The following is a 23,725-nucleotide window of genomic DNA, read 5'->3' on the forward strand; positions in this document are numbered from 1 at the left end:
ATTGACGGCAGGTTTCTGGGAAGAGAGGTCCGTTAGAAGGGCAGGGCTAGGCAAAGGTGCAGCAGTGTGCCATCTTTTCAATACATTTACATGGTACAGCTGCAAACCTTTCCTCCGGCCGGGTTGCTGTACACGGTAGTTGACGGCCCCCACTCGCTCAGCGATCTCGTACGGGCCGTGCCACTTAGCCAAGAATTTGCACTCTGCCGTCGGGACCAATACTAAGACAAGGTCACCCACCTTAAACTCACGGAGACGGGCGCCCTTGTTGTATGTTCGTGCCTGGGCGGCTTGAGCCTTCTCCATATGGTCCCGGACCAGTGGCCATACCCTTCTGGCTCTCTCCTGTAGGTGTTCCACGTGGTCTATAACGTTCCGGTGGGGGGAGGGCTGACTTTCCCAGGCTTGCTTGGCGAGGTCTAGCAGACCCCGTGGATGCCGCCCGTAGAGCAGCTCAAAGGGAGAAAAACCTGTAGAGGCTTGTGGCACTTCACGAATAGCAAACAGTACATAAGGAATTAACCGGTCCCAGTCTTTCCCGTCAACTTCAACCAGTTTCCTTAACATTGTCTTCAAGGTTGAATTAAAGCGTTCCACTAGTCCGTTAGTTTGTGGGTGATAGACTGAGGTTCTGATCTGTTTTATCTTAAGCCATTTATACAATGTGGTCATTACACGGGCCATAAAACAGGTACCCTGGTCTGTCAAAACCTCGTCTGCTATTCCAACCCGGCTAAAAAGCATGAGTAGTTCATGGGCAACATTCTTGGCGGTAGCAACACGCAAGGGAATGGCCTCGGGGTATCGGGTTGCGTAATCGACGATGACAAGGATATAGCGGTGTCCACGAGACGATTTTGGCAACGGCCCTACAATGTCCATAGCTATTCGTGAAAATGGCGTCTCAATAATAGGGAGGGGTATGAGGGGATTCCGGAGAAAGGGCCGTGGTGCCGCTTTTTGGCATTCTGGACAGGTGCGACAAAATTCTTCGACGGCTCGCTTCACCCCGGGCCAATAAAAACGGGCGACCACTCGGTCATAGGTTTTCTGGGCTCCCAGATGAGCCCCTAATTGGTGGGAGTGAGCGAGGTACAACACCCGGGTGACGTAACTTTTTGGCACTAATAGTTGTTCGACAACTTCCCCACCCCTAGCTTTTGCACTTCGGTACAACAGACCCGCTTTTACCAAAAAATGAGGATAAGAAATCACACCCACCCCAGAGACCAGTTGACCGTCTATGGTGGTGATGCTTTGGCGGGCCATTTCTAGGTTGGGGTCAGCCCATTGGGCTGGGGCGTACTCGCCTTGAGGAGGATTCCCCTCGACCGGCATGAGCGGGAACTCAGAGAAGGGGTCTTCACTGGCTGGAGGGGTCTCTCCCCCACTGGTGTCTCTTTCAGATGCTCCACTTCCTGGTGAGGTTCCTCTAGGTGCTCGGAAGGTGGGGAATGCGGTCCGCGGGGTCGAGGCTGCGGGGCGCCGGTCTCTTTGTCTTGTTTGTCGGGGAGGATGTGGGCGGCGGCGGCCTGGGTTCCAATACCGCTGGAAGAGGACACAATCCGTGCCTATCAGCAGAGGGACAGGTAGGTTGGGGACCACCCCAGCAGCCACAACGGCGTCTCCACGGGGGGTCTGGACCCGGATATGGCTGACCGGGTAATGGCGGACATCACCATGGACGCAGGTGACCGGGATGGTGTCTGCGCCGACAGGACCAGCGTAGTCAGCCCTCACCAAGGTGACGACGCTGCCAGAATCAATCAGGGCATGGCCGTCTGTACCTCCCACCCGCACCGGCAGGGTGGCATGGGGTCGGCTGGTGTCCCCGGTGTGCAAGCAAGGTCGGTGGGCACCCGAGCTGGCGGCAGAGGGCATTGAGACGTCTCGGTCCCGTTCCGGACAGGCCCAGGAGGTGTGGCCTTCTCGCCCGCAGACATAGCACCTTCTGGGGGGTCGGGCCAACCTTTCCGGTGGGTTACTATCCCTTGGGGCATTACGTGGAGGAGATCGCCGGCGTTCACGGCCCATCCTTTCAGCAGGGGTGGGGCGGCTTGGCTCAGCTCTGGTGGTTCGGAGCATCTCGTTGCTAACTTGGTAGTTCTCCAACAGAGCTACCAGAGAATCCAGGGAGGTGGGGCTCACCTGCGCAGCATACTTTCTGGCATCGGGCGGAAAAGCTCGAATACACCGATCAATCACCAATCTTTGGATCCAGGGTGTCTCCCCGCCACTCGTCAGCCAGCCCTGGGTAAGACGTAGTAGTTCTGCAAGCTGGGCCCTGGGCGGATGGCTGGCACAGTAGGCACAGGCGTGGTATCGCTGAGCTCTAGCTGGTAGACTGTACCCATGACTTGCTAATATGGCGGCCTTGAGCTTGGGGTAGTCTCGTGCGTCCTCTGCTCGCAGGTCACGGCAGGCGTGCTGGGCCTCCCCAATGAGGAACGGGGCAATTATTCCTGCCCACTCACCGGGTGGCCATCGCTCCCTTGTAGCAGTGCGCTCGAAGAGCTCCAAATAGGCTTCAACGTCGTCATCGGGGCCTTGTTTGGTGAGGACTCCCCCCGGGGCTCGAACCACTGCTTCGTCTTTGTCGACCTTCTTGAGCAGTTCCTTCATCGCATTCTGCAACTCCGCCTGGCTTTGCAGGAGCGCCCTTACTGCTTGCTCCATACTGTGGTTGGGGAGGGTCTTCTATACCTGCATTCTCCACCAATTTGTGATGTGCGGTCACAAACCAACCTCCCAGAGACAGTCCTGTTAGGGTTCAAACGCAGCAGCGTTGCTTTATTCAGTCACTTTTTTGGAATGCAGGTTAACTTAAATTCCTCCTGGTTGGGGCTTTCATTTAAACAAACAAATGATCGCATTCCTCATGCCTTGATCAGGTCTCCTAAATTGCCTGTAACATATAGCAGAGAAATCTCTGATCAGTGCAAAGTTCAATAAAACACAGCATTCAATGAATCAAACATCTTACACATTTAGCAGACTAATTTACAAACTACATTTCAGTGGAGCAACACACTTACCGCCCAATGGAAGCAGACCTTTCCCAGCAGGGAGCCAGCCACACAATGAGTCAAACACTGAGGTGCTATTTAAATCAAACACAGTGATTGCCAACCTGACACAGCTGCCTTGGGGCAGGTGGCCACACATCAGCCTGATTGAGGATAAAATTAGGGATGTACTTGCCTTCAATGACCACACCTAGAGGGTGGCGTAGTTTGACCGCCTGGTGCAGAGACTAGGCGGAGGGCCAGCCATCCCAATGAAAGCATGCACCAGGCGGTCAAACTACGCTACCCTCTATATACATATATATATAGATGTATTTTATTATATATATATATAAAATAAATACTTGAATTTCAGTGTTCATTTATTTACACATATACACACACATAACACTCATCTACTCATTGTTGAGTTAAGGGTTGAATTGTCCATCCTTGTTCTATTCTCTGTCACTATTTTTCGAACCATGCTGAACACCCTCTCTGATGATGCATTCTGTGTGGCACGCACAAAAGTGCTTTCATCAAATGCACTAGATGGCAGTATTGTCCTGTTTAAGAGTGTCACAACATTGCTGTTTACGGCAGACGAACTGCTTTACGGTATACAAAAACGTGACTGTTGTTGTTGTGTGTTGTTACCGCACTGGGAGGACGTTAATGAAACTGCCTAACAATAAACCCACATAAGGAACCAAGAACTCGCCCTCCATCATTCTATAATTATAACATTATTGGGCAGGTATGCTGTTTATGTTGTGGGTTAGCGGACTCAGGTCCTCATGGACCTGAGTCCGCCTGAATTTCGGGAGATTTTCGGGAGAAAATTTGTCCCGGGAGGTTTTCGGGAGAGGCGCTGAATTTCGGGAGTCTCCCGGAAAATCCGGGAGGGTTGGCAAGTATGATTCTGGGTGTCTCATTCAGTAAAAAAAACTTAGAATTCCATTCCATTTTTTAAGGCGATCTGTCATAACATTTTCAGCATTCAATCAGACATTATTGTGAGGTTTTGTATTAGTGTTCCTAAAAATAAGATATACCGGCCCCCAGACACATTTGTTTCTCTAAATGTGGCCCCCCGAGTCGGAATAATTGCCCAGGCATCATTCCCAGGCCTGATTTAGCCCACGGGCCGACAGCTGAATTACCCTGTATTATATTTGTTTTTGCTATCCGTGGGTTTGTCTCCGAATAGTCTCCCGGTAAATGGTGAAAAAAAGCGAATAATGAATGCATACATAAAAATGCCAATTTTTCTATGAATAGCCCAATAGAATCCTCACACACTTACTACACACTTTTCAAATTGTAAAATGTATAGATACTTACCATTAATGGACATAGTACTTTCTATATTTTTACTCGTATGCTTCAAGTTGAAAAGATGTATTTTTTGTGGGGAAAAAAAGCAATAATTGGTGGGGTTTTAGCCACAAAAGAATAACGGTGCCTTCTGCATCACAGACAGGCTGGGGCACACTGTAACTCTGCAAATATCACATACAACAATGTAATATTAAGGGCTGGGAAAAGAAAACATAAATGTTAGCAACTAGAGATGTCCGAAAATATTGGCCTGCCGATATTTTTGGTCGATAAATGCGTTAAAATGTAATATCGGAAATTATCGGTATCATTTTTTTAATCATCGGTATCGGTATCGTTTTTTAATTTTAATTTTTAATTTTTTATTTTTATTAAATAAACATAAAAAACACAAGATACACTTACAATTAGTACACCAACCCAAAAAACCTTCCTCCCCCATTTACACTCATTCACACTCATTCACACAAAAGGGTTGTTTCTTTCTGTTATTAATGTCAGGACTTGGTCCTTGGGGTTTGTTTTCCCGGAAGGCAACGGAAAGTTGGCGCGGGCAAGACGGGAATGTGAGTACATGATTTTATTTAACACTATCAAAAAGAACAAACGAAAGCCGTGCACAATGGCGGAGGTACAAAACTTGGCTAATGAAAACAAAAGACTTGCACAAAGGCAAAGAACTATAAACATGAAACAAAAACTTACTTGGCATGGGACTGTGAACAAGGCATGAAGCAGAGTGATGATAACGTGTGATGTTGCCAGACAGACTAACTGAAAACAATGGACTTAAATACTACAGACATGATTGACAACAGATGTGTGAGACCGAACGTGAAAACAGGTGCAACTAATCGGTCGTCATGGTGACAAAACAAGAGTGCACAAATAGTCCAAAAACAAAACCGAACATAACTAAAACAAAACATGATCACACAGACATGACAATTAATATTCTGGTTCCTACATTATATATCAATATATATCAATACATTCTGCAAGGGATACTGTCCGTAAGCACACATGATTGTGCGTGCTGCTGGTCCACTAATAGTACTAACCTTTAACAGTTAATTTTACTAATTTTCATTAATTACTAGTTTCTATGTAACTGTTTTTATATTGTTTTACTTTCTTTTTTATTCAAGAAAATGTTTTTAATTTATTTATCTTACTTTATTTTATTAATTTTTTTTAAAAGTACCTTATCTTCACCATACCTGGTTGTCCAAATTAGGCATAATAATGTGTTAATTCCACGACTGTATATATCGGTTGATATCGGTATCGGTTGATATCGGTATTGGTAATTAAAGAGTTGGACAATATCGGAATATCGGATATCGGTAAAAAGCCATAATCGGACATCCCTATTAGCAACACATAGTTATATGAGCTACAATGCCAACATTACACCTACATTTTATTAGCAACGTTATAAGGGGTTGGGTATCGAACATTCTCCCGGAACCTTCCAAATTTTTAAACATTGATTAATTTTTTCAATGGTCAGTCCCCAGACCGGAAGAAATATCTGCCGGCTAGCAGCTAACTGTGCATGTCCAAACACAGTGTGTAGCCGCTCCCATAAGTCCTTCATTGCGGCAAATACACAAAGTTTCTTGCAAGTAGCATAATCATTGGAGGACTATAAGATAGGCCTAAAAATGTTACCCACAGATTTAGAGCAAGCAGGAGCAGGCAGTCACTAAACCAGCTTGAAACAACGGCAATAAATACAAAACCCAAAACCGGTGAAGGTGGCACGTTGTGTAAATTGTGAATAAAAACAGAATACAATGATTTGCTAATCCTTTTCAACCTATATTTAATTGAATAGACTGCAAAGACAAGATACTTAACGTTCGAACTGGTAAACTTTGTTATTTTTTGCAAATATTAGCTCATTTGGAATTTGATGCCTGCAACATGTTGCAAAAAAGCTGGCACAAGTGGCAAAAAAGACTGAGAAAGTTGAGGAATGCTCATCAAACGCTTATTTGGAACATCCCACAGGTGAACAGGCTAATTGGGAACAGGTGGGTGCCATGATTGGGTATAAAAGCAGCTTCCATGAAATGCTCAGTCATTCACAAACAAGGATGGGGCGAGGGTCACCACTTTGTGAACAAATGCGTGAGCAAATTGTCAAACAGTTTACAAACAACATTTCTCAATGAGCTATTTCAAGGGATTTAGGGATTTCATCATACACGGTCCGTAATATCATCAAAAGGTTCAGAGAATCTAGAGAAATCACTGCACGTAAGCGGCAAGGCCGAAAACCAACATTGAATGCCCGTGACCTTCGATCCCTCAGGCGGAACTGCATCAAAAAACGATATCAGTGTGTACAGGATATCGCCACATGGGCTCAGGAACACTTCAGAACACCACTGTCAGTAACTACAATTTGTCGCTACATCTGTAAGTGCAAGTTAAAACTCTACTATGCAAAGCCAAAGCCATTTATCAACAACACTAAGATGGACTGGTGCAAAGTGGAAAAGTGTTCTGTGGTCTGACCAGTCCCCATTTCAAATTGTTTTTTGAAACTGTGGACGTCGTGTCCTCCGTAACAAAGAGGAAAAGAACCATCCGGATTGTTCTAGGTGTAAAGTTCAAAAGCCAGCATCTGTGATGGTATGGGGGTGTATTAGTGCCCAAGGCATGGGTAACTTACACATCTGTGAAGGCACCATTAATGCTGGAAGGTACATGCAGGTTTTGGAGCAACATATGTTGCCATCCAAGCAACACACTCATGGACGCCCCTGCTTATTTCAGCAAAACAATGCCAAGCCACATTCTGCATGTGTTTCAATAGCGTGGCTTTGTAGTAAAAGAGTGTGGGTACTAGGCTGGGCAGCACAGTGGAAGAGGGGTTAGTGCATCTGCCTCACAATACGAAGGTCCTGAGTAGTCTTGGGTTCAATCCCGGGCTCGGGATCTTTCTGTGTGTCGCCCCCCGCGACCCCAAAGGGAATAAGCGGTAGAAAATGGATGGTACTAGACTGACCTGCCTGTAGTCCAGACCTGTCTCCCATTGAAAATGTTTGGCGCATAATGAAGCGTCAAATACCACAACGGAGACCCCGGACTGTTGAACAACTTAAGCTGTACATCAAGCAAGAATGGGAAATAATTCCACCTGAAAAGCTTCAAAAATGTGTCTCCTCAGTTCTCAAACGTTAAATGAGTGTTGTTAAAAGGAAAGGCCATGTAACACAGTGGTAAAAATGCCCCTGTACCAACTTTTTTGCAATGTGTTGCTGCCATTAAATTCTAAGTTAATGATTATTTGTAAAAAAAAAAAAAAAAAGGAAGTTTCTCAGTTTGAATGTTAAGTATCTTGTCTTTGCAGTCTATTCAATAGAATATAAATTGAAAAGGATTTGCAAATCATTGTATTCTGTTTTTATTTACGATTTACACAACGTGCCAACTTCACTGGTTTTGGGTTTTGTACGTAAGTGCTTAGTACAGTTTAAGAAGTGTGGATGGAACTGCATTACAGCAGAAAGTAATTAAATATTAAAGGAAATTAACAAGTAGGTTAATTCGAGTGGAGAAAGGGTAATAAAACAACTAATGTGAGCTGTTACTGTTCAGCGGCCACTACCAGGCATACAGGTTAGGGGAAGACGGATCAATCCATAAATCTGTAGTGTTGATACCAATGGTAATATCAGTACATGATCGATACTCGTGTGTAAAATTGATATTTTTACTTTCCCAAATCTTTTTTTTGTGTGTGTGTTTTTTCTATTATTGTTTCCAAACACAGAAGGACTTTGACGGCAAAAACCAAACCAGGATTGTTCTGTTATATTGTTTAATAATTGTGTACTATTGACTTACAAACAATTGTATGGAATAAAAGAAAATAAAGAATTAGTTTAAATATTGAGTTGATATGATATAATATTGATATGACACTGTCAAAAGCACTCACCATTAGTGAATTAAAAATAAAGATTGTTTTTGGAAACTGTGCATGTCATCGGTATACGCTGATTTCACTCATGGAATCAGCAACAGAAAAACCTGTCTAACACATAAACAACACAGTATGTGTACATTTTATGTGCAGCCCTCTGAAAATAGTTTGGTAATAATGCTACATAAATTTGGATCGGGGTTAAATAACAAAGTGAAACGTTTATGAAAGTGTACTCCTGTGGAAAGAAACTTCATAACATATATATTCAAGTTCAAAAGATTGGTATCTATATACAGTTTGAAAATAGCCCCATAAAAACTGTATAGTACATTTTTCACCCTGCTTTTCCAAATAATCGGAATCAGGAATCATTGATAGTTTGATAATTTGTCCAAATTCAAGCGCTGCCCAGCCCTAAACATAATGCTAGGTTCGCCTATTTGCTGAAGAAGAAAAAAAACTAATTTTAAGTTCCCATATATGACAGATAGTTGGCAGAGCTTTAGAATTTGCTTTAGGATGTGGTGCAAAGCCTTAGGATTGTAAGTGTTTCCCTAATGACGTCATGAAATACCCGTAACTTAAAAAAAAAGTGTGTTTGAGCTGAGCAAACAACTGAGAGATAGACTATCCCAACATTTGGTGCTCATAAACAATCTCTGGAGGCGCGTATTACATCATTAAAACTACATTTTTGTATATCTCAATTTGAGGCATAAGCTTTGTTTTTGTCAGTAAGTTATACAAGTGTTAGGAGGTCAGATATGAGAGTGAAAATGACCTGTCTAGACAAATCCGTTTAGGAAGCGGCACTATCTCAACTGACACCTCCTCAAGTTTAAATATCTGTGAAATTGGAACCTGGGCGGGAGAAATAATATGTCTTTATTATCTTTATATCCCTTCACACCATTACTGATGGGATGTTCTGCCTCCTTGTCTTCACAGACTTGTCCTTCTCCTTAGTGTGGTTTGTCACTTGACTCGAGCCTTTCCCACCCAAATGCCATCTGCATATGGTCAGTAGTCCTCCACCATTAACACTACTAGTTTAAAGAATATGATGTTATTGTTGTGGAAAATAGACATTGTCCTTGATGTTCTTTCTGCAGACGACATCCCTTCTCTCCAGGTGAACATTTCCCACTCCGGCGTCCTTTTCGCCCCACTGGGCCGATCCGTCGTCATCCCCTGCTTGGCGTCCTCCACACCCAGAATGCTGCCACGGGTGAAATGGACGCTGTTGTCCGGCGGGCAGGAGACACAAATCTTAGTGGCGCGAGGCGACAGGGTGAAAGTAAACGAGGCGTACCTAGGTCGTGTGGCTTTGCTCAACGACTCGTCCTCCCCCGGGGATGTGTCGCTACGCATCTCAAATTTACGCTCCAGTGACTCGGGTCACTATCGTTGTGAGGTGCAGCAGGGCCTGGAAGACGCCAGTGATCTTGTCCAACTCAAGGTCAAAGGTAAGACGATTAAAGATGCATGATGCTGCTGATGAATTGTTCTTGAATGACACTGCACGTGCGTGTTTGCGTATAGGTGTTGTATTCCACTACAGGGATGCCACGGATCGATATTTCCTCTCATTTCATCAGGCCAAGGCAGCTTGCAAGGCCATTGGGGCACAAATTGCAAATGGGAGCCAGCTTTGGGCGGCCTATTTTGATGGTTATGAGCAGTGTGACGCAGGCTGGATAGAAGACCAGACGGTCAGGTACTGTATGTTTGGATTAGTGTTGTCCCGATACCAATATTTTGGTACCGGTACCAAAATGTATTTCGGTCCTTTTCTAAATAAAGGGCACCACAAAAAATGTCCTTATTGGCTTTATTTTAACAACAAATCTTAGGGTACATTAATCATATGTTTCTTATTGCAAGTTTGTCCTTAAGTAAAATAGTGAACATACTAGACAACTTGTCTTTTAGTAGTAAGTAAACAAACAAAGGCTCCTAATTTAGTTGCTGACATATGCAGTAACATATTGTGCCATTTATCATTCTATTATTTTGTCAAAATTATTAAGGACAAGTGGTAGAAAAAAATTATTATTAATCTACTTGTTCATTTACTGGTTATATCTGGTTATTTTCTGTTTCAACATGTTTTATCTACACTTCTGTTAAAATTTAATAATCACTTATTATTCTGTTGTTAGATACTTTACATTAGTTTTGGATGATACCACAAATTTGGGTATCGATCCGATACCAAGTAGTTACAGGATCATACATTGGTCACATTCAAAGTCCTCATGTGTCCAGGGACATATTTCCTGAGTTTATAAACATAATATAAATTTTTTTTAAATGAACGATTTTGTGATGCTATAAAATATCGATGTAATCAAAGTAGTATCGACTAGATACGCTCTTGTACTTGGTATCATCACAGCGGATGTTGGGTGTAGATCCACCAATGGCGTTTGTTTATATTGTAGCGTCCCGGAAGAGTTGGCGCTGCAGGGAATTCTGGGAATTGGTCGTCTTAATGGTTGATGATTGGTCACAGAGTACTCTTGTCTTGACTTTGTCAACTTCAGACCTTTTTAGCACGTCAAAAGTCATGACTCTGGTGTAATGCGGTGAGTAGTGAAGCATATGTAGCTATCACTTGTCCTACAGGGATGATTCTTGAAATAAAGGTACTTGACTTGTCTCCATGGAGACTAGGATTAATGATTTAGAAGGAGTTACGACACTGCAGACTGCAAATAGTCATTAGCGTGGGGAACCGGTACTTTTTAGAGGCGGTATAGTACCGAATATGATTCATTAGTATCGCGGTACTATACTCATACTGGTATACCGTACAACCCTGGTTTGGATACCTATACAACCCTAGTTTGGATACCTGCAAACATCAGAGTCACGAAGAGTTTGGTGATTTTTTTGTTTACTTTTGCATCAGGTACCCCATCCAAAACCCTCGTGAAGCTTGCTATGGGGACATGGACGGGCAGCCCGGAGTGAGAAGCTATGGACTAATGAATGCAGAGGATCGTTATGATGTGTATTGTTATGTAGAACAAATGGATGGTATGACATACAACCCCAGGCCAACTCTTGCAAGATTAAACAAATAAAAAATCATTTAAAATGCAATTTCAGGGGAGGTGTTTCATGACCCCGTGCCACAGCAGCTGTCCTTTAAGGGGGCCCAGTCGTACTGCAGAGCTGCAGGGGCACAGTTGGCCTCAACGGCGCAGCTTTACGTGGCATGGAGTGAAGGTCTGGACCACTGCAGCCCCGGCTGGCTGTCTGACGGCAGCGTGCGCTACCCTATCAGGACCCCAAGAGAGCGATGCGGAGGGTCTCTGGCAGGCGTCAAGACCCTGTATCGCTTCAGTAACCAGACTGTCTTCCCAGAACCGTCCAGACTTTTTGACGTATTTTGTTTTAAAGGTGTGTGTAGCGGATCCCTGAACAGTTGTTGGAAAAACCTACAGACTTAAAACTTGAAGAACAAATCAAATGTCTATTCTTATGTATTCTTTTTTTATTACAGGTACAGATGATGGAAAGGATTTCACTGTAGACAGCACCACCGATGAGCCCAGGAGCCTGGAACAAGATGTTGTCATTCTGAAAGCAGAAGAGAGCGTACTACTGCTCGGCCAAATCTCAGAGCAAGTAGAACGAGAGGCTCAGAGTGTGCTTGAAACTATCCCCCTCTATCCTCCAGAAAAAGAAATTGACATAAATGAGCACACATTTCTGTCCGACAATTCAGAGAATCCCTTAAGCACCACGGTTACTTCAGATTTCCTAGGACCTCTTGACAGGACTTCATCTTCGACAGAAACCTATGACTATGACTCTCAAAGTACAACAGGACTGATAAACGGTACTACCCAAAGCACGGATTCCTACCAGAACTTCACTGAAGTAGAAAACACAACAAGGCTTCCTAAGTTTAATGGCACTTATCTTCATAACCTGCCAGAACCAGACACTATGGCCAAAGGGCGCACACCGTCATTAAACAGGGGAAAAGAACAACTGGAAACCAACTTATATTTTAACAGTACCGAGACTCAAGATGAAATCCTGCAAGCTCCCCCTGTCACTCAAACGGTGAAACAAGTGGAGAAAAGAGACCCTGCATCACAAACGACTGAACCCCCTGCAGATCTGACATCTTTATGGATCCCAATGAGCGGCTCTGGGGATACTTCTCAAGGTACAAACTGCTGTAATTTTGTTAGTACGTTGATGCTGTGATTCGACCTTGAAAAATGCTGCTTTTCTTTCAGAAAGTCGTCAGGAAGTGACTGTTTTCAAGCTAGTCTCAAAGTCAACCACCCACCAGACGCCCCCTGTGTCAACCGGCAGTGCTACTCCAAAGTCGTTCACATCTGTCGCAGATCCAACTTTCACATCTAGATCCAGGCATTCTCACACTCTTGGCTCAGATAATCTCTTAAAGTCCATTTCTACGCTCACAGAGGGAAGCACAAGCTTAGAAATTGAAGACAGCTTGGATAGCGTTGAAAGGCAGCTTCTTCCAACTCGGGCTATCCGTTTTAAAGCAACCTCGTCTACCACTCAATATCAGGAGAGGCCTACTGAATCCATCACAGCACTCTACCAGCCATCTGGTCACAGAGCGCTTTTTGACGTATCTACCACCAGTTATGAAGAAACAAGTGGACTTGAACCTGATATGATCACAGCACAAACCAGCGATCATGTTACATTTAACTCAACCGTCAAGGAGAAGGTTGTCGAGGATACTACAGGGACTCCGGCCATTGAAGAAGTTAAGGTTGTTCACATGTTTGCACAGAATTTTAGACCCAACAAGGCTTTTGGTAAGGAAGAAGAGAAACACCGTAACGCAGCTGCAAACTCCAAAGAAGTAACGACAATGTTTGACGAGGAGGCTAATGCTACTCGAAACCCAAGTGGGTCTATCGCATCAATGAAATTTATAGAAAGTGATGCTACTGTAAATCAAAAAGAAGTAGCAACTACAACAACACCAATATTTGAAGGAACTGAAAGTACACCAAAATTTGAAGAGATTTTTAATGATTCGCTAACCCACAGAGAAGTTAATGTCACACTATCATTTAAAGAGGCTACAGCTACTTTAGACCCAAAAGCAGAACCTACAGTAGCACCTACGACTATATTGCTAACGCCCGAAGAAAGATTTGACATTACCCCTATATTCGAAGAAGAAGCTAAAGCAATACAAAGTCTTGAAAAAGTAGCTAAAGGAACCCAAAGACTTGAAGAGGAAGCTAATGTCACTGCTAACTCTGAAGAGGTAGATACAATAACACCAGTAAATGAAGAGGAGCCTAAAACTACGCTAAACCTTGATAAAGTAGGTCAAGTAACACTAAGATTTGAAGAAGTAACTAATGCTACCACTAACTCTGAAGAAGTAGGTACCATACCAACATATGAAGAGGAGGCTGAAGCTATACCAAACCTTGATAAGGTATCTGAAGTAACACTAAGGTTTGAAGACGCTGCTAATGCTAGCGCTAGCTCAGAAGAGGTAGGTACCCCGACACCAGCATATGAAGAGGAGTCCAAAGCTATGCTAAATCTTCACAGAGTAACGCAAAGATTTGAAGAGGAGGCAAATGTTACCCCTAACACTGAAGAGGTAGGTACCTTAACACCAGCTCATGAAGAGAAGGCTACAGCTAAGCTAAATCATGATAAAGTAGCTAAAATAACGTTAAGATTTGAAGAGGCAGCTAATGTTACCGCTAACTCTGATGAGATAGAAACCACAACGCCAATTTATGAAGAGGAGGTCACAACATTTCCTGAAAAAGAAGCTGAAATGATCCCATTCTCTGTACATTTTGTTACTCCAACCGTTCAAGAGAAAGTAATCACAAGTTACGAGGTGGAAGCTAGCGCCACCCCCACATTTAGCGAGGACACTACAGAGGCCAACACCCCAGACGATGACACTTCCACTGGTCTGGCGTTTGACGAGGAGATTACCGTCTTTCCTCTAGATCCCAAATCATCAAACTGGGCTCTGCTGACCACCACAACCGAACCACAAGAGTCTCAGAAGGATCTGGAGATTAGCGCCAAATCCTCATCTCTCTCATCCACAACAGTTCCACGGTCCCTCTCAGCTGCAGAGGCCACCAAGATGGCCGCCGTTAGAACAACAACATGGTGGTCCAAACGCACTTGGAGCCCTACCACCGCTACACCCAAAGTCTTCCACTGGACACCGGAGCCCCAGACAGTGACAATGATGAATGTTGACTTTAGCCCCACCCAGGCTCCAACCCGCCATGTTTTGCCCAATGAGAAGGCAGCTGTGGGCGGTAAAGTAGGAATAGCAGGTAATGCTAAAATAGCTCTCATCAGCCTAACTGTGCTCTTCTTGTCCTTGGTACTGATGCACTAAAAACTCCCCATCTGCTTCTCTCCTACGCTGGCCTGCCTTGTTCTACATGTTTCACCTCTGACTCCGCCTTCTTGTCCTCCCAAACACTTTTTCCCCTCCTTGTGACCCCAAAAGGACGTCTTCATTTGACACACTGTCCTGTCTTGTTTTGTGTAATGTCTTCCTCTCTATCCACTGACTTCTGTGAAGTATTGTAACAGTACAGTGATATGTTTGTCAATTCATGTTCCAATTGCACTGCAACCCCAGTCCGGAAGTAACCTCATAAGGGACTCTGGAAGACACGTTGAGTGTGTGAATGTCTTTTAACGCCATTTTCCCCAAGTTTTAAAGTTGTAGTGAAAGCACACAGCATTATGTGTAGAAACACAATGTTGTTGTACAGTCAATTTGCTCAGTATTTTTGCTTTTAGGTGCAAAAAGGATAAACATGTGCTACTCATGCATCAATGTGTCAAATCTTTTAATTTGTGGGATTTATTTTGGTGTTCCCCAATTAGTGTTCAATTAAACGCAGAATCTCCAATAGTCGCAGGGTGTGTGGTTTACAAAACAAAATATTTTCTTAAAAAGGGTCTAAAGCAACCTCGTAATGCAGTTTTTATTATCCCCATTAAAGGACAGTAGCTGCATTTGAAGTATCATGAGCCGCTTAAATTACCTCTGCATAGGCTTTAACGGTCCACATTATGGAATATGTAATGCTCGAAAAGAGTTATGTTTTCCTGTCCACTTTCTAATGCACTCCTAACCATTAGTTTAAAAAGTTAACATACTATATCAGTTAATTATAGATAAGGGGTGTCAAACTCATTTTCTTTAAGGGGCCACATTGCAGTTATGGCTGCCCAGAGACGGCCGTTTGTACAAAGCCCAAAACCAGTTAAGTTGGCACGTTGTGTAATTCGTAAATAAAAACAGAATACAATGATTTGCAAATCCTATTCAACTTATATACAATTGAATAGACTGCAGAGACAAGATATTTAATGTTCAAACTGAGAAACAACTTTTTTTTTTGCAAATAATCATTAACTTAGAATTTAATGGCTGTAACACATTTTTAAAAAGTTGGCACAGGAGCATTTTTACCACTGTGTTACATGGCCTTTCCTTTTAACAACACTCAGTAAAGTTTGGGAACTGAGGAGACCAATTTTTGAAGATTTTCAGGTGGAATTCTTTCCCATTCTTGCTTGATGTACAGCTTAAGTAGTTCAACAGTCCGGGGTCTCCGTTGTTGTATTTTAGGCTTTATATTGCGCCACACATTTTCAATGGGAGACCGGTCTGGACTACAGGCAGGCCAGTCTAGTACCTGCACTCTTTTACTATGAAGCCACGCTGTTGTAACACATTGTCTTACTGAAATAAGCAGGGGCGTCCATGATAACGTTGCTTGGATGGCAACATATGTTGCTCCAAAACCTGTATGTACCTTTCAGCATTAATGGTGCCTTCACAGATGTGTAAGTTACCCATGTCTTGGGCACTAATACACCCCCATACCATCATAGATGCTAGCTTTTGAACATTGCGCCTAGAACAATCCGGATGGTCCTTTTCCTCTTTGTTCGGGAGGACACAAAGTCCACAGTTTCCAAAAACAATTTGAAAGGTTGAAAAGGATTTGCAAATCATTGTATTCTGTTTTTATTTACGATTTACACAACGTGCCAACTTCACTGGTTTTGGGTTTTGTAACTCAATATACAGTATGATAACATGAATGTATAATTACATATTATTATATATTACACAATTGCATATGCATTTATTTATTATGGATAGCTTGCTTTAAAATCCGAAGCCAAGGTGACAAGCAGATATTTAAGTATTTATTTTTGATAAACAAAAAAAATGCTCGTAATATATTGTTGCATTTTTAGGTAATATCAAAGTTTAGAACAGTGGTACTCAAATTTTACTAACTACCACCTCAGAAAACACTTGGCTTTCCAAGTTCAGTAACGTAGTAGGCCTAAATATTCGTGAAAAACAAGAAAACAAGGCTTTTTTTTTTTTTTTTGCTTTTTTTTTTTTTACAATTATATGTAATATTTTTGGTCACTGCAACATTACACACAGTTAGAACTGTAACACTGTGTTTTAATATTTATTTAATTGATTATTTGGTGTACCTTTAGGTGGAGCCCACGTGCCACCAGTTTGAGAATCACGGGTTTAGAATACTCTCTGCACTGGGGAGTGCTCAGAGAGTATTCTAAGGGTATCGGACTGTCTGATAGTGGCGGTCCACTCCCTGTACGATCAGTGTCACAGCTTGGTCCGCATTGCTGGCAGTAAGTTGGACCCGTTTCCAGTGAGGGTTGGACTCCGCCAAGGCTGCCCTTTGTCACCAATTCTGTTCATAACTTTTATGGACAGAATTTGTAGGCGCAGTCAGGGAGTTGAGGCGATCCGTTTTGGTGGCTGCAGGATTAGGTCTCTGCTTTTTGCAGATGATGTGGGCCTGATGCTTCATCTGACCAGGATCTTCAGCTCTCACTGGATCGGTTCGCAGCCGAGTGTGAAGCGACTGGGATGAGAATCAGCACCTCCAAGTCCGAGTCCATGGTTCTTGCCCGGGAAAGGGTGGAGTGCCATCTCTGAGTTGGGGAGGAGATCTTGCCCCATGTGAAGGAGTTCAAGTACCTCGGAGTCTTGTTCACGAGTGAGGGAAGAGTGGATCGTGAGATCGACAGGCGGATCGGTGCGGCGTCTTCAGTAATGCGGACGCTGTATCAATCCGTTGTGGTTAAGAAGGAGCTGAGCCGGAAGGCAAAGCTCTCAATTTACCAGTCGATCTACAAACGTTTGTACGTTCCCATCCTCACCTATGGTCATGACCTTCGGTTTATTACCGAAAGGACAAGATCACGGGTACAAGCAGCCGAAATGGGTTTTCTCCGCCGGGTGGCGGGGCTCTCCCTTAGAGATAGGGTGAGAAGCTCTGTCATCCGGGAGGAGCTCAAAGTAAAGCCGCTGCTCCTCCACATCGAGAGGAGCCAGATGAGGTGGTTCGGACATCTGGTCAGGATGCCACCCCAACGCCTCCCTTTGGGAGGTGTTTAGGGCACGTCCCACTGGCAGGAGGCCACGGGGAAGACCCAGGACACGTTGGGAAGACTATGTCTCCCGGCTGGCCTGGGAACGCCTCGAAAACCCCTGGAGGAGCTGGACGAAGTGGCTGGGGAGAGGGAAATCGCGGCTTCTCTGTTTGGGCTGCTGCCCCCGCAACCCGACGTCGGATAAGCAGAAGAAAATGGATGGAAGGATGGACGGTTTAGAATATAAGCGATTGTGTGCAGTACATTTTTTCCATTAAAATGTTAAGAATAAACACATTTAGCCATACAGATTGAGTGCTTTATTGGCACACATTATTTCGTGGGTCACGTAAAATGATGTGGCGGGCCAGATCTGACCTCTGGGCCTTGAGTTTGACACCTGTGTTACAGATAGTTTTCAAAACTTGGAAATGACAGCCTGTTCAAATGTTTCCCATTTCCTTTTTTATTTTAATTTTGTTCTATTTGTTTATTGTATTAATATTTTTAATTATTAGGATTTTGTACTTGCAATTAATACTCAGACTATAGTTAGAGTATTCCCGGTATTTTTTTCTTGTCTTTATTTGTTATTCGGCGTTTTCTGCGTAAACAGGTCACATTTTTAACAATATTATTTGTTTATGAAGCGTGTATTTGCCACAAGCTTTAAATATAGTGTTAATATCCTTATGGTAAAGTGATGTGTTGGGACAATGCACTTCAGTGGACGAGATGGTTCCCAACACTGCGATGACATGTGAGATCTAAAGGCCAAAGGGGATCTCAACCTTCCTTGAAATAAGCGCAAATACATGAAAAATGCAGTTTGAGGTCAACTGACCCTATGTTGTGTTCCAGATGCTTGCGTCCATGACCCCTGTCTCAATGGGGGCACCTGCATGGAACAGGACGGACAGATCCAGTGCCTCTGTTTGCCGACTTATGGAGGAGACCTCTGCGACAAGGGTGAGCGCAAGGCATTCTCGTGCATTCAAAGTCCAATCTAAACAAAATACTTCTCCTATTGATGCTTTCAGACCTGCAGAACTGTGAACCAGGCTGGGACAAGTTTCACGGCTTCTGCTACCGACACTTCGGCCAGCGTCTGAGCTGGGAGGTGGCCGAGCAGCACTGCCGCATACAGGGGGCTCATCTGGTCTCCATCATGACCCCAGAGGAGCAGGACTACATCAACAGTAGGACCACCCATTACCTCTGACTGACCTTCCGTTGTCATTGTGTGTTCACTGCGTTGCTTTTGTCATCCCCAGACAACTACAAAGAATACCAATGGACTGGCTTGAATGATAAGACGATTGAGAATGATTTCCAGTGGTCTGATGGCAACCCTTTGGTGAGTTAGTTGTTCATTCACTGTTTATGAATAACTAGCATGTTAGTTGGAGACATCGCTCAGCATAGTGGTGTCAAACTCATATTCATTGAGGGCCACATTGCAGTTATGGCTGCAATATATATATTTACACACACACACACACACACACACACACACACACACACACACACACACACACACACACACACACACACACACACACACATATATATATATATATATATACATACAGTATATATATATATATATACAATACAGGTCAAACGTTTGGACACACCTTCTCATTTCAATGTGTTTTCTTTATGTTCATGACTATTTACATTGTAGATTGTCACTGAAGGCACCAAAACTATGAAAGTGAAAGTGAAAACCATGTCAGGTGACTACCTCTTGAAGCTCATCGAGAGAATGCCAAGAGTGTGCAACGCCGTAATCAGAGCAAAGGGTGGCTATTTTGAAGAAACTAGAATATGAAACATGTTTTCAGTTATTTCACCTTTTTTTGTTAAGTACATAACTCCAAATGTGTTCATTCATAGTTTTGATGCCTTCAGTGACAATTTACAATGTAAATAGTCACGAAAATAAAGAAAGCGCATTGAATGAGAAGGTGTGTCCAAGCGTTTGGCCTGTACTGCATATAGTGTGATTTTTAACATACAAGGTAAAACATCTTTTGTACAAACCCTGTTTCCATATGAGTTGGGAAACTGTGTTAGATGTAAATATAAACGGAATACAATGATTTGCAAATCATTTTCAACCCATATTCAGTTGAATATGCTACAAAGACAACATATTTGATGTTCAAACTGATAAACTTTTTTTTTTTGCAAATAATCATTAACTTTAGAAATTGATGCCAGCAACACGTGACAAAGAAGTTGGGAAAGGTGGCAATAAATACTGATAAAGTTGAGGAATGCTCATCAAACACGTATTTGAAACATCCCACAGGTGTGCAGGCTAATTGGGAACAGGTGGGTGCCATGATTGGGTATAAAAACAGCTTCCCAAAAAATGCTCAGTCTTTCACAAGAAAGGATGGGGCGAGATACACCCCTTTGTCCACAACTGCGTGAGCAAATAGTGAAACAGTTTAAGAACAACGTTTCTCAAAGTGCAATTGCAAGAAATTTAGGGATTTCAACATCTACGGTCCATAATATCATCAAAAGGTTCAGAGAATCTGGAGAAATCACTCCACGTAAGCGGCATGGCCGGAAACCAACATTGAATGACCGTGACCTTCGATCCCTCAGACGGCACTGCATCAAAAACCGACATCAATCTCTAAAGGATATCACCACATGGGCCCAGGAACACTTCAGAAAACCACTGTCACTAAACACAGTTCGTCGCTACATCTGTAAGTGCAAGTTAAAGCTCTACTGTGCAAAGCAAAAGCGATTTATCAACAACATCCAGAATTGCCGCCGGCTTCTCTGGGCCCGAGATCATCTAAGATGGACTGATGCAAAGTGGAAAAGTGTTCTGTGGTCTAAAGAGTCCACATTTCAAATTGTTTTTGGAAATATTCGACGTCGTGTCATCCGGACCAAAGGGGAAGCGAACCATCCAGACTGTTATTGACGCAAAGTTCAAAAGCCAGCATCTGTGATGGTATGGGGGTGCATTAGTGCCCAAGGCATGGGTAACTTACACATCTGTGAAGGCACCATTAATGCTGAAAGGTACATACAGGTTTTGGAACAACATATGCTGCCATCTAAGCGCCGTCGTTTTCATGGACGCCCCTGCTTATTTCAGCAAGACAATGCCAAGCCACATTCAGCACGTGTTACAACAGCGTGGCTTCGTAAAAAAACAGTGCGGGTACTTTGCTGGCCCGTCTGCAGTCCAGACCTGTCTCCCATCGAAAATGTGTGGCGCATTATGAAGCGTAAAATACGACAGCGGAGACCCCGGACTGTTGAACGACTGAAGCTCTACATAAAACAAGAATGGGAAAGAATTCCACTTTCAAAGCTTCAACAATTAGTTTCCTCAGTTTCCAATCGTTTATTGAGTGTTGTTAAAAGAAAAGGTGATGTAACACAGTGGTGAACATGCCCTTTCCCAACTACTTTGACATGTGTTGCAGCCATGAAATTCTAAGTTAATTATTTGCAAAAAAAAAATTAAGTTTATGAGTTTGAACATCAAGTATCTTGTCTTTGTAGTGCATTCAATTGAATATGGGTTGAAAAGGATTTGCAAATCATTGTATTCCGTTTATATTTACATCTAACACAATTTCCCAACTCATATGGAAATGGGGTTTGTAGATTTTACTGTAAAAAAAAACTGCCAAAATTTCCCCGTAAAAATTACATTGGTTTTTACAGCATGTTACTGTAAATGTTAAAACAGTACAGCAGTTTTTTATGATAAAATTCAGGTCACTGATCTGACAATTTCTCACTGTTAAATCTTCTGTCATTTTTACCGGGTGCACTTTTGTTTTGAAATTATAAGTCAAGAAGATATTTAATTATTTTAATTTCAATTGGAAAATTTTATAGTGTTGCATTATTAGATACTATTAAAAATTAGAAGATCACAGACTTAACATGAGGTAACGTTTACATATCCGGAACTATCGAACTATTTGATTTATGATTCATGTTTTTCTTTTAATATTCAAAGTTCTTTTTTTTCTATGCAGTTGTATGAAAACTGGTACCGAGGGCAGCCTGACAGCTACTTCCTGTCCGGGGAGGATTGCGTAGTGATGGTGTGGCACGACGATGGCCGCTGGAGCGACGTGCCCTGCAACTACCACCTTGCCTACACCTGCAAGAAAGGCACCTGTGCGTAATACAACAGTGGTCAGCAATGTAATGCACATATCCTGCATTTAACAATATACTTACTATTATGATTGTGTGGTCAGCTGCACAGTACTACACAATAGGCCCTTTGGCTCTCACGTGTGGTGATCGTAGGCTATTACAACATGCATTCACAGCAACTGCTACTTTAACTTGTTTCATATTTTTCGCAGCCTCATGTGGCCCGCCGCCTAGGGTCCGGAATGCATCCATGTTCGGAAAGCCCCGTCAGCGCTACGAGACCGATGCTGTGGTGCGTTATCACTGCAATCAGGCTTTCCAGCAGAAACTGAACCCTCTGATCAGGTGTCTCCCAGGCGGTAGATGGGAGAGGCCCCAAATTCAGTGCTTCCCAGGTGAGATAAGAGATTGGTTTTACAAGAAAATCCTTCACAGAAGTGACAACACAAATCTCCTTTCAGAGCATGGTGGCCTGGACCCTGAAATGACAACGTCGACTGATGGCAATTTAGCCGCCTTTCAAGATGGATTTGAAACCACCACAGAGTCACCACTTTACTGGGACATCAAGTTTTAAAACTCCCGTACAATCTGCTGTTTTAACTTGGCAAGGGGAAAAATAGGCTTTTACCGATTCATGTTATCTACTGTTTTCATGTGTCAAAACGTCTTGCGTTATGTCAAAAAGTATGTTTTTTTTCAGAATGGTGCTCATATCTTCAATATCACATATCCCACCTGCTCAAGTTTTAGGCCTGTACATGTAAGAGTGTATAGAGTAACCTTTCTGCTCTCCCCTCCCCAAAAGAAGGAACCCTGAACATGTTCAGAAAATTCAGAGAGACATTTTGCATTTGATTATTTTGCAGCAGACACAGTTTTGTTCGTCAGCTTTATGTTGTAATAAAGTTATGTAGAACAGAGCAAAGAATAAATTCTTCTCTTATTCAAGTGCTGTGCGTTGTATTGATTATATATGGACTTTAAATTATTTTTACCAGACTTTCTTTCGACATATATTAACGTTGGTTGTGAAATATATCTACCTTTCTTGCTCTATACAAATATTATCTATAAATATATAAATAGACACAGGTGCATCTCAATGCATTTATATATCGTCCAAAAATGATTTGATTACAGGAGTTAAATTTAAACTAAGATGTTGACGTTTATAATTTTTTTTACAAAGTACATTACTGAATTTACATTTTATTATTAAGCTATAACCAAGATGAATGAGACAATATTTTGAAATGTATATATATATATATATATATATATATATATATATATATATATATATATATATATATATATATATATATATATATATATATATATATATATAAATATATAAATATATATATATATATATATATATATATATATATATATATATATATATATATATATATATATATATATATATATATATATATATATATATATGAATAAATATGTGTATATATATATCCACCCATCCATCCATCCATTTTCTACCGCTTATTCCCTTTGGGGTTGCGGGGGGCGCTGGAGCCTATCTCAGCTACAATCGGGCGGAAGGCGGGGTACACCATGGACAAGTCGCCACCTCATCGCAGGGCCAACACAGATAGACAGACAACATTCACACTCACATTCACACACTAGGGCCAATTTAGTGTTGCCAATCAACTTATCCCCAGGTGCATGTCTTTGGAATGTATGGATGGATGGATGGATGGATATATATATATATATATATATATATATATATATATATATATATATATATATATATATATATATATATATATGAATAAATATGTGTATATATATATATTTATAT

The 23,725-nt window shown here is 42.4% G+C and overlaps 1 protein-coding gene across 1 annotated transcript in view; it reads left to right on the top strand.

Moving 5' to 3' along the window:
• Positions 1-22,812, top strand: part of LOC133577384 (brevican core protein-like) — a 38,709-nt gene extending 15,897 nt beyond the window's left edge. The window contains exons 2-14 of the mRNA XM_061931147.1: positions 9,241-9,311; positions 9,405-9,758; positions 9,835-10,009; positions 11,207-11,334; positions 11,407-11,700; positions 11,804-12,478; positions 12,552-14,624; positions 18,601-18,708; positions 18,780-18,938; positions 19,014-19,096; positions 21,768-21,912; positions 22,107-22,289; positions 22,356-22,812. Coding sequence (XP_061787131.1) covers positions 9,241-9,311; positions 9,405-9,758; positions 9,835-10,009; positions 11,207-11,334; positions 11,407-11,700; positions 11,804-12,478; positions 12,552-14,624; positions 18,601-18,708; positions 18,780-18,938; positions 19,014-19,096; positions 21,768-21,912; positions 22,107-22,289; positions 22,356-22,471 — 4,564 coding nt within the window. The 3' untranslated portion in view covers positions 22,472-22,812. The remainder of the gene's footprint in view (positions 1-9,240; positions 9,312-9,404; positions 9,759-9,834; positions 10,010-11,206; positions 11,335-11,406; positions 11,701-11,803; positions 12,479-12,551; positions 14,625-18,600; positions 18,709-18,779; positions 18,939-19,013; positions 19,097-21,767; positions 21,913-22,106; positions 22,290-22,355) is intronic.
• The last annotated feature ends 913 nt before the right edge of the window (positions 22,813-23,725 follow it).

The sequence above is a fragment of the Nerophis lumbriciformis genome, linkage group LG37 (assembly GCF_033978685.3).
Source record: "Nerophis lumbriciformis linkage group LG37, RoL_Nlum_v2.1, whole genome shotgun sequence".
Taxonomy (NCBI): Eukaryota; Metazoa; Chordata; class Actinopteri; order Syngnathiformes; family Syngnathidae; genus Nerophis; species Nerophis lumbriciformis.